The sequence below is a fragment of the Macaca thibetana genome, chromosome 7, assembly GCF_024542745.1.
Source record: "Macaca thibetana thibetana isolate TM-01 chromosome 7, ASM2454274v1, whole genome shotgun sequence".
Taxonomy (NCBI): Eukaryota; Metazoa; Chordata; class Mammalia; order Primates; family Cercopithecidae; genus Macaca; species Macaca thibetana.
In genome coordinates, this window is record NC_065584.1 from 124296634 (window position 1) to 124308950 (window position 12317).

The following is a 12317-nucleotide window of genomic DNA, read 5'->3' on the forward strand; positions in this document are numbered from 1 at the left end:
AGGAAACATTTTTCTTTAAATGCTTTTATAGCTGTGTCTTCTTTTGACAGGAGGATCTGTTGTCTGCAACTAAGAACGCTGATGAATACAGGAAGGGAATGTCACCAGTGGAAGTGCATGTGTTGTGGGAGAGCAATATTGTTAGGAGGAAAGGATGTGCTGAGAAAATAAAAACAGAAAACGTCCCCTACATTGTTTCACAAGGTTATTATGATGACTGAATGAAATAATGTGGTATATGTTGTAAACTATAAATGTGTAAATCTAAGGCTAATGCAATACTCTTGGTTGGGAGTTACCACATTGAATATAAGTCAAAGGTACCTAATTACACAGAAAGCATTTGTATCAATTGGTAAAAACTTCTGCCGGACATGGTGGTTCATGCCTGTAATCCCAGCACCTTGGGAGGCCGAAGCTGGTGGATCATGTGAGGTCAGTAGTTTAAGACCAACCTGACCAACATGGTAAAACTCCCATCTCTACTTAAAATACAAAATTAGCTGGGCCTGGTGGGGCTGAGGCAGGAGAATCACTTGAACTTGGGAAGGGGAGGTTGCAGTGAGCCGAGATCACGCCACTGTACTCCAGCCTGGGCAACAAGAGCAAACTGCATCTCAAAAAGAAAAACACAAAACAAAACTTCATGATCACAGGCAAGCAACAGGCAGAAACAACAGGACAAAGACAGGAAGAAGTTTATACTGCACATCAAATTCAGCACAGTGACTAGCTCTGGAATAGACAAGATAGAAAAGGTTGAGGAGAGGCACAGGGAAGATTCAACTGTACCTGCAACATTTTATTTTTATAAAACAGCCGGACGCAGTGGCTCACACCTGTAATCCCAGCACTTTGGGGGGGCCAAGGCAGATGGATAACCTGAGGTCAGTAGTTCGAGACCAGCCTGGCCAACATGGTGAAACCCCATCTCTACTAAAAATACAAAAATTAGCCAATGGTGGCATGTACCTGTAATCCCAGCTACTCAGGAGACTGAGGCAGGTGAATCATTTGAATCCAGGAGGTGGAGGTTGCAGTGAGTCAAGATCATACCACTGCACTCCAGTCTGAGCAAGAGTAAGACTCTGTATCAAAAAAATAAAATAAAATAAAATATGAAAGAAACATGACAAAATGTTAACACTGTTATTTCTGAGTGGTAGATTTTTAATAATATGTTAATTTTTTTCTGTATTTTTTTAAACTCTGCAAAAGAAAAAAAGTGGGTAAATCAGAGAGACTGGACAGGTTTCATGCTTTGCCCCTAACTCTGGTAATTTTGCCCCTAGCGAGGAACTTTAATCAGAAAAGAAAATAAAAAACAAAAAATAAACTATTCCAAAACTAAACTATTCCAAAATAAACCACTGTTACAAACTTATTTAGTGCCAACATACCTAAACACTTGTGGCTTAATCTGAAAGTTTTTTAGTATCTCATTTATGGTGAAGCAAGTTTTCAGTACAGACCAGAAAGAACTGTTTCCTACGATTCTTCCGAATGAAATGTGGCCACTGATCAAAATATCGCTCAGGTCAGTTTGAAGGCACTTCTCTGGAAATTGCTTGCAAATGCAAAAACAAATGAAAACAATAGTAACAACAACAAATTTCCACCTTGAGCAGGGGCATTCAAAAGTTTTCAGTAAGAGAAGCCATGAAGAAACGTCTCCATATATGCTGCAGGGGGAGGATGCTTTGTAAAAACACTGATACAGTGATAACTGAGAAGGTTCAGGGCTATATGCTTAGCTTATTGAGTTTTGGTCATGCCTTACAGTATGTTAAGGGAGGTTTTATTTATACTTAGTTTCCTTCTGTCAATAATCCCTAGCTTCATGATACAATTTTAGTAGAATCAAACTTAAAAGATCCATCCAACCCATTTCTCTCTCTTACCTGTCAAATATATGAAATGTTCAAGTCATCCTTTTTGCTTAAGATACCTTCTTAAAAAAAAAAAAAAACCTTCAAAGATCACGATTTTAAAATACTTTAATACACTAACATCTGTTAACATCTGCATTTAACATGATTTATTTAGCTACCATGAAGGAATAGAATACAGATACCGCTAACTTTGGAAGAGAGAGGACAAGTCAGCAACTCAGAAGAAGGTCATTGGGCATCCACAATGAACAAGAAAACAAGAGGTTTCTGAGAAGAGATGCAATAAAAACTGAAAATGAGTTGATTTTTTTTTAAGATAAAGTTTTCTTATTTTTTAGTTTTCCCTAGGGTAAATCCTTACTACAAAATTTTGCCTAGAGCCACTCCTACCTTCCAGGCTAGGCAAAAATGCCTCTATGTTTTTGTGCTATATGACTGATAACAATTTTCCACCCAGCTAATGTGGTAACTCTCTGACAATAAAACTTTTCATGGCTAGGTGAAGTGGCTCACACCTGTAATCCCAGAACTTTGGGAGGCTGAGGTGAGTGGATCACTTGAGCCCAGGAATTCTGGACCAGCCTGAGGACCATGGTGAAACCCCATCTCTACCAAAAAAAGAATTAGCCAGGTGTGGTGGAGTGCGCCTATACTCCCAGCTACTTGGAGGCTGAGGGAGAAGGATCACCTGAGCCTGAGAGGTTGAGGCTGCAATGAGCCGTGATGACACGACTTCACTCCAGCCTGGGTGACAGAGTGACACCCTGTCTCAAAAAAAAGAAAGAAAAAAACAAACTTTCACAACAGTTTCCAGTCACTATAGAATCTAAATGGTTTATTCAGATAAGTGACATATGCAGAAACTGGCAAACTCTAGGGACAAGAGACTTTGAGACTTGGACACCCCAGAGGAAAACACAGCTATGTTTCTATGTTCCCATTTTGAGACAAATTTCCTCCTAGTCTACAAAATGTCACCAAATAAAACAAAAGTATATTCATGGCAGAACCAGGGGTATTTGGAGCTGTCTGGCAGTTCCTAAAAAGAATAGAGTTACCATATGATATAGCAATTTCACTCCTAGGTATATACTCAAGAGAACTGAAACATATGTCCACATAAAAGCTCGTATGTAAATATTCAGAGCAGCGTTATTCATAACTGCCAAAAAGTAGGAACAACCCAAATGTCTACCAAACGAATGGATAAACAAAATGTAATATATCCATACAATGGAATATTATTCAGCAATAAAAAAGTGCTAATATATGCTAAAACATGGATGAATCCTGAAAACATTATACTAAGTGAAAAAAGCCAGTCACAAAAGTCCACATATTGTGTGACAGATCTACGGAACGGGTAAGTTATAGAAATGGAAAGTAGGGCCGGGCCTGGTGGCTAACACCTATAACCCCAGGACTTTGGGAAGCTGAGGTTGGCAGATTGCTTGAGTCCAGGAGTTTGAGACCAGCCTGGGCAACATGGCAAAACTCTATCTCAACAAAAAATACAAAAATTAGCTGGGCATGGTGGCATACGCTTGTAGTCCCATCTATTCAGAGGGCTGAGGGGAGAATCACTTGAGCCCTGGAAGTGGAGGTTGCAGTGAACTGAGATCGCACCACTGTACTCCAGCCTGGGAGACAGAATAAGACTCTGTCCGGAGAAAGAAAAGAAAGAAAAGAAAGGAAAGAAAGGAAGGAAGGAAGGAGGGAAGGAGGGAAGGAAGAAAGGAAAGAAAGGAAAGAAAGGAGGGAGGGAGGGAGGGAGGGAGGAAGGTAGGAAGGAAGGCAGGAAGGAAGGAAGGAAGGAAGGAAGGAAGGAAGGAGAGAGAGACTAAATGAGTGGTGGTTGCCTAGGACTCAAACTATTGAGGGGAAAAAGGCAGTGCTACTACCGAAGGATACATAGTTTCTTTATGGGATGATAAAAATCTTCTGGAATTCAATAGTAGTACTAGTTGTACTACTTTGTGAATATGCTAAAAACCATTGAGTTGGCCAGGCGCGGTGGCTCACGCCTGTAATCACAGCACTTTGGGAGGCCGAGACGGGCGGATCACGAGGTCAGGAGATCGAGACCATCCTGGCGAACACAGTGAAACCCCGTCTCTACTAAAAATGCAAAAAAATTAGCCAGGCGTGGTGGTGGGCACCTGTAGTCCCAGCTACTTGGGAGGCTGAGGCAGGAGAATGGCGCGAACCCAGGAGGCAGAGCTTGCAGTGAGCCCAGATCACACCACAGCACTCCAGCCCAGGAGACAGAGCCAGACTCCGTCTCAAAAAAAAAAAAAAAAAAAAAAAACACCATTGAGTTGTACTCTTTAATTGGATGGATTCTATATTGTATGAATTTTATCTCAATAAAGCTTTTTTTTTAAATTTTCACCACAGAATGTAATTTCCAAGAAGAATTCTATCATATAGACATATAGAAATAAAAGACAAAGTAAGGCAATTTGATTCAATACATTAAGCTAGTAACTATTGATCCCACCACCTCCTGCCTCCTCAGGCATCAATTCAGGATATCTTATTCTTTCTTTTTTTTTTTTTTTTTTTTTTTTTTGAAGGAGTCTCACTCTGTCACCCAGGCTGGAGTACAGTGGCATGATCTCTGCTCACTGCAACCTCTGCCTCCTGGGTTCAAGCCATTCTCCTGCTTCAGCCTCCTGAATAGCTGAGATTATAGGCACCTACCACCATGCCCAGCTAATTTTTGTATTTTTTACTAGAGACAGGATTTCACCATGTTGGCTAGGCTGGTCTCGAACACTTCAAGTGATCAACCCACCTTGGCCTCCCAAAGTGCTGGGATTACAGGCATGAGCCACCACACCTGGCCCAGGATACCTTATTCTTAATGTAGTCTGCTAGGTTTTTAGGCATACAAAAGACAGAAACTCCATGTAGAGGTAAGGCTGTTGATACTATATTATTATTGGCTGTAAGTACTGTTAACTAAAAATGATCCTGAGTAATTATAAATTATAAGCACAAACTAGTATTATAGTATTAACACATCTTCTATCAAACATTTAACTAAGGAACTCCAAGAATTATCTAGGTATTATCTGGTTAATTTCAAACACTATCAAAAGCACAAGTATACTTCTCTATCAAACAAGTACCATGAACCTTCCTAGTACCCCATATGATTTTGCTCAAAGACTATAAGCAAGCATGAGCAAAACTAGTGTCTATCCAACAGATCTGCTGAACAGATTTAACAAGTCGATTTCCCACCTTTCCCTTCAAATGAATACTTCAATAACCACCTCATGGAATCAAGCCACAGGCAAGGTGGATCTTTACTTAGGGTCATCAATTTCACATGCTCACTATAGACCATTCATAAGTGTATTAGTCTGCTTCAGCTGCTATAACAAAATGCCAAAAGCTGGGTGGCTTTAAAAATAGACATTTATTTCAGCTCTAGAGGTCAGGAAGTCTGAGATCAGAGTGCCAACATGGTCGGGTTCTGGAGAGGGCCCTCTTCCTGGTTTGCAAACAGCTGCCTTCTGCCATATCCTCACATGGTGCAAAGAAAGAGAGGGCAAGCTCTCTGGTTCCTTCTTATAATGTTACTAATCCCATCTTGGGAACTCTATCCTCATGACCTCATCTAAACCTAATTACTTCCCAAAAGTACTACATCCTAATAACATTGGGGGTTAGGGCTTCAACATATGAATCTGAGGGGGAATATAAACATTCAGTCTATAAAGGAAAGGGAATATAGCTTAAGAATAAGAACCATACATTTGGCAGTCTAGCCAGACAAAGGGAAGCTGATTTCTCTATTTTAAAAATGTTAAAAATCAGCCCGACACAGTGGCTCACTCCTGTAATCTCAGAACTTTGGGAGGGTGAAGCAGATGGATCACCTGAGGTCAGGAGTTCAAGACCAGCCTGGCCAACTTGGTGAAACCCCATCTCTACTAAAAACACAAAAAAAATTAGCTGAGCATTGTGGCAGGCACCTGTAATCCCAGCTACCTGTGAGGCTGAGGCAGGGAGAATTGCTTGAACCCAGGAGGTAGAGGTTGCAGTGAGTCAAGATTGTGCCACTGCACTCCAGCCTGGGCAACAGAGCGAGATGCCGTCTCAAAAAAAAAAAAAAAAAAAAAAAAATAAATTGCAATGTAGGATACATACTTGTGGGTTATTACCCACCATGTTAATTTTCTTTAAATAAAAGCAAATTCATTTATAAAAATCTCTTATACCTCCGATAATGATTGGCACAGATGACAGGCAACTTCCAGTTGGAAGTTCCTGTCTTCCAATTTCCAGTTAAATTGGAAACGGTGATTCCAGATCTTTTGGAGTCTTTGATTTCACACTTTTGACTACTAAAAGTGATTGGGGCCGGGCGAGGTGGCTCAAGCCTGTAATCCCAGCACTTTGGGAGGCCGAGACGGGCGGATCACGAGGTCAGGAGATCGAGACCATCCTGGCTAACACAGTGAAGCCCCGTCTCTACTAAAAATACAAAAACTTAGCCGGGCGAGGTGGCAGGCGCCTGTAGTCCCAGCTACTCGGGAGGCTGAGGCAGGAGAATGGCGTGAACCCGGGAGGCGGAGCTTGCAGTGAGCTGAGATCCGGCCACTGCACTCCAGCCTGGGTGACAGAGCGAGACTCCGTCTCAAAAAAAAAAAAAAAAAGTGATTGGTGCCACTGAAGAGGAATCTAAATTATTTTACTCTATTTCAGTATCTACAACATACCCTAAAGATATGCCAAGATGTTGTATAAAGAAGGCTGAGAAACACTAGTTTATGCAAACCCCCAAAATACATATTATTTGAATAATATTATGTACAAGTCTTGCGTTCATTTTCAACACAGCAAATAATGTATCTTCCGGTTGGAATATTACAATTATTCCAAGTTCTTAGGGATTTTTCCTAATACAAGACACTAAAATAGTTTTCAAAAAGAGGTACAAGACACCAGTAGTACAAGTGAATTATTTTCACATAATAATGGGCCTCTGGAAATCTCAATAAAAAGAAGTCTATTTAGAGAATATAAGTATATTTAAATTTGTTTAAAGAGGGAAAAAAAACTAATTTGTCTATGTTTGGAAGCAGAAGAAATAAGTAAACTAAAGTAAGTTACTTAAATCAGTTATTTATCCAGGTACTATTCCATCCTCCCACAATTTACTTTTCAATCATACAGATTCCTTTTCTTTTATTCCTAATCTATGATTTTTCTCTATTTGGAGGCTTTATGAAATGTGCTTCCCAAGTTTACTTGCCTTGCATCTGACTGCACATGGCTTTGAAACTTAAGCTCTGAGCCTCAACAGACATTATCAGAATTCTAATGTACACAGATGCGCTTGAATGGGACAAGTCCTTAGAGAACAATGAATCAAGAATACCACTAAGTAGGCAGGGCGCCGTGGCTCACGCCTGTAATCCCAGCACTTTGGGAGGCTGACGCGGGTGGATCAACTGAGCTCAGGAGCTGGAGACCAGCCTGACCAACATGGTGAAACCCCATCTCTACTAAAAATACAAAAACTTAGCCAGGCGTGGTGGCAGGCACCTGTAATCCCAGCTACTCGGGAGGCTGAGGCAGGAGAATCACTTGAAGCCAGGAGGCAGAGGATGCAGTGAGCCGAGCTGAGATTCTGCCATTGCACTCCAGCCAGGGCAACAAGAGCGAAACTCCGTCTCAAAAAATAAAATAAAATAAAATAAATAAGTAACAAGTATATAGTATATCATAATGTTGTGATTCAGCTGAACTTTTTTTTTCCTTTTGGAGATGGAGTCTCACTCTGTTGCCCAGGCTGGAGTACAGTGGCAAAATCTCGACTCACTGCAACCTCCATCTCCTGGGTTCTAGCGATTCTCCTGCCTCAGCTTCCTGAGCGGCTGGGATTACAGGTGCATGCCACCACACGCGGCTAATCTTTGTATTTTTAATAGAGTTGGGATTTCATCATGTTGGTCAGGCTGGTCTCAAACTCCTGATCTTAAGTGATCCACCAGCCTCGGCCTCCCAAAGTGTTTTGACTACAGGTATGAGCCACCACGCCCAGCCCAGCTAAACTTTTAAGGAAACCAGACATACTGTCCAGATTTATGGGGTTTTTTCTGCATATAAAAAGGAGCAAATTTAATTCTCTTTTAGGAGAGTCCATGTAATGTTGAAGGGGTAACAGAAGACTCCCAGCTGGGCGCGGTGGCTCAGCCTGTAATCCCAGCACTTTGGGAGGCCAAGGCAGGTGATCACAAGGTCAGGAGTTCAAGATCAGCCTGGCCAACATGGTGAAACCCCGTCTCTACCAAAAATACAAAAATTGGCCAGACGTGGTGGTGGGTGCCTGTAATCCCAGCTACTCGGGGGGGCTGAGGCAGGAGAATCGCTTGAACCCAGGAGGCAGAGGCTGCAGTGAGCCAAGATCGTGCCATTGCACTCCAGCCTGGGCAACAAGAGTGAAACTCTGTCTTAAAAAAAAAAAAAAAGACTCCTTAGCTTATCAGGCACCAAAGATCAAGAGGAAATCAGGTTGTCCTTTGGAGACATCTACTAAAGAAGGTTTTGCATGTCACTCACAAGTGCTATGTGGACAAAAGCTGAAATAAGGGCAGATTTATCTAGAAATTCCTGAATCGAATGCAACCTACAATAACGGAAAGGGCATGAGTAACAGAAGTAGCATTCATTAAATATTCACTATTTGCTATGTCTTTTACATACATGTCCTGTCTTCTATTTCAATAGTACTCAAATTTTTAGACTCAAACCATGAGAAAATTTCTCAGAATTTCTCCTCCCAACACCATCTTTCTTCAGAGTTAAAGTTATCCGTGGGGATAGAAAAAAACATATGTATGTATGTATGGATGTATGTATGTATATGTATATTGGGGGGAAACCTGCAGAAATAAAAATACAGTAACTTCTACTACCTCTCCAATAACCCACACTTTAAGTGTGACAATACTCAGAATTTAACTCCCAAAAACCTACAATGCATCATGAATACTGAAAGTATTTTGAACATAGGCTTTTGCTTTGCTAATGTGCATTTAACATCCCAGTCACAAAAGCACATCTTAAAACACACACACACACCTAGATTTAGCAATACTAATATCTACTCCTGAAAATATCCTCGTGACAAACAAATGGAAGAGAAATACTATGATAGAGTAGAATGGAATGATGACAATAATAGAAAGTATGAAGGGAAATTCCAAACATTTGAAATTCTTCTAAAAATAGTCTATTAAATGTCAGTTATCTTGGTTTCCATAGAAATTCACAAGTGTCTGCAAAAAGTAACCTATTCCTACTTTGAAACTTTACGACTGTTCTTGCCAATAACATCACATCCTTATAAACGCCACATTGGGGACACGGGAAAGGAAGCCACATATATCCAAGTGGTATGCAATATGTTCAGAAGACCTCAATAGAAATGAATATTGCTTGCATCATTTAATGTTTGAAGAGGAGCGATAAAGACTATTGTTATTTAAGAGTAGTGAGAAGTACAGGTAGTTCTCACGCTAGGAGGCTAATATGTTACTACTCACTCATTTCAATTCGTTGATCTTTTCTTCCCTGAACGACTATACCTAAATCTGGGATGTGTGTGTGTGTATTTTATCCTACCTTTATTCTGTACCTTAACACATAGATGGGGAAGTAGAGTGGGTTTTATTTTGTTGTTTTAAAATCATCTACAGGCGACATACAGCTTAACTTCACAGGGTTGTTTACCAGCAGGTCGGTGTTCTGAAGAAGCACGCCGTAAAACATGCACAGAATAAGGGTCTATCAAAATAATCGTATATATTATTATTTCGATATATATATGGAAAGATGGGATGGCAAAACATCTTTAACAGAATGGGTAACACTCCTTTCAATCATCAGTAACAAATTCCCACAGGATCTTTATTCCTCGCTATTTGTAAACAAGAGCTGAAGCCAGCCGGGCACCCAGGAGCGTTCCGCGAGGGCCATCTGAGGAAGGGGACCCCCGCCTGGATCCCGCTCCATCCTCGGGCCACGAGGAAGCCCTGTTGGAACTCTTCTGCTCCCGCGTGGAGGCTGGAGTCCACCGTCCCCGCTTAACTACACTGCAGCTACCCGGGATCCTTAAGCCTCCTGCAACTCTGCACTTTGCCAGGCACCCGAAACCCACGGTGGCTGGGCGGCCCTGCTCCCGGCTCTCCGAGCCTGTACCCTCGGGGAGGCCCGGGCCGGAGGCACCCCGCGGGAGGCTTACCGAGCAGCGAGCCTATGAAGATGACGACCTGCACGGTGGTGGTGAACTGGCGGTACAGCTGCGCCTCGCCGAACTCCCCCAGCGCGCTGCGGTTCACGCCAGCAGCCTCGGCGCCGGACGCGTTGTGCGGCTCGCTGGCGTTTGGAGAGATCCAGCTCCCGTTATGTCCCATGGCGAGGCTGGGACTCCGGCTCCGCGCGCCGCCCGCCTCGGAGCCCCGCGCGGAGCCTCTCCTCCTCCGGGTGAGGAGGGACGCGCGGGCGCCTGGTGGAGTCCTGGAGGAGCCGGGGCAGCCGACGGGTCCCCTCACGTCTCCACATCGCCAACCCCGGCGCCCAGGAGGCGGGGAGGGAGGGAGGAGCGGCTGCGCCCCATGCCCACTCCCTCCTGGATCCCCGTCAGCAGCCACATGAAGGCAGCACGGTCAGAGCCCGCCGAGCGTCGTCCGTCCCTCCTCCAGGGTGGTCAGCGTGGCCCAGCCCACTCGGCAGGAATGGAAACACAGAAGGAGGCATTCGATGCTCAAGGAGGGCGCTCTCCGCTCCCGCTGCCTCCTTCAACCGCGGGTCCTCCGCCCCCCGAGGGCTAGGGCATCCCTCTCCAGTCCCCTCGGGCTGACGCACTGGGCCCCTCTCCTCAGCGGGAGGAGAACGTTTGGCCGAAGCTATTTTTCAGTCCTGCTGGCTTCGAAGCTGGATGGCGATGTGAAGCCAACGAAATGCCCACGCCGAGTGGCCGGAGCCACGAGGGGACCCCCGAGTGCCCGACAGCGCCCATGGCTTGGGCGGAAAGCCCTGAGTGCCCACAGCAGCCTGGCCCTGCGCGCCCAGCCTCCCGACAAGACGCCCGTGCTGGGTCCTGCTTCCCAGCCCCTCACTGGGTCTCCGACCTCCTGCCTCAGCACCGGCAGCGGGGACCCCGTTCCGCAGCGCCTTTTTGCCTCTGCATGGCTGGGCGCCCCCTTTCCTATCCCCCTTCGGGCCCTCGGCCGCTAGAACAGAGCTTGACAGCCAGGCGGGGAAGAGGGAGGACGCCCCCAGCGGGGCAGTGGCACCGTCTGCGCGGCTGCTAGACTCTTGGTGCGCGCCTGGGGCAGCCGGGGACGCGCGGCTGGCGAGGATGGTCACGTGGCACTCGCGGCCCCGCCTCTGGCGCCCAGGCTGCTGCGGGGAGGGCGCCATCTTGGCCCCGCGGAGCGTGACTGTCTCGGCTGGAAGCGTGGGTGGCCGGAGGATCCGTGACTGGCTGTCGTGGACACGCTCGCTACACCTCCCGGAGCTTCGCTCCATTTACTATTAACTGTCGTTACTTCTCTGTATCTCGTCAGCAGGGGTTGCCTGCGGTCTTAGAATTACACGTCCCTGCCACCTGGGCAGGAAGCCCAGTCTCCCGGCCCCTCAGTTAGGCCTTGGGTGTAGCTGGAGCATTTAAGAAAAATGAAATATAGAAACTCAGTGCATGGTTTTCTGGGCCTTTTTATTGAATATCATTTGTAAAATGTACACAATATAACCCAGGCCTAGTGGATTCCAGGACAGAAAAGGTTGGGAGCTGGGATAGTCAAGTAAACAAGAAGAAATAGTAAAGTAAGAGATGCCAAGTGGGAGAGTAAACTGTATGGATGCAGAGAGAGGATCTGGGGTAAAGAGAAAAAAGATGCATGGTCGACTTTATGGAAACTCATTTCTTTTTAATAAGTGAAGTACATGGTAGAAGACTTTGACATGTTGATTATGGGACTGGGACAAAGGACAGTAACTCAAGAATTGATTAAAATTACAGTTATTCCTTGGTTGCCCCAAGGATGGTCTTGCTATAATATGGCTATTTCCTTTTCACTGGTAACCCTTATTTACTCTTGAAAGGGTAAAAAAATCCGTGTCTTGTACATATTTGGAGTCTCACAATATCTTCACATAGTAATCTATGTGAGAATTATTTTAAACATTTTGGAGACCGAAAAGGGGAGAGAGAAAAAGACAGAAAATTACTAATTACACTAATTGTATTTTTCCCCCAAGAATGCCATTACCAGTGGTTAACATTGGTTCCAAGAGTCCAAATATAGTTTTCAAGATGAAACCCTTTACACTATAATCATTAGAAACCAAAAATTATAATAATTCACCAACATCCAGCATACTCATTGAGGAAGGGTTGAA

The 12317-nt window shown here is 44.2% G+C and overlaps 1 protein-coding gene across 1 annotated transcript in view; it reads right to left on the minus strand.

The window, feature by feature from the left end:
* Positions 1–10487, minus strand: part of GPR176 (G protein-coupled receptor 176) — a 120155-nt gene extending 109668 nt beyond the window's left edge. The window contains exon 1 of the mRNA XM_050800149.1: positions 10156–10487. Coding sequence (XP_050656106.1) covers positions 10156–10327 — 172 coding nt within the window. The 5' untranslated portion in view covers positions 10328–10487. The remainder of the gene's footprint in view (positions 1–10155) is intronic.
* Between the last annotated feature and the right edge of the window lie 1830 nt (positions 10488–12317).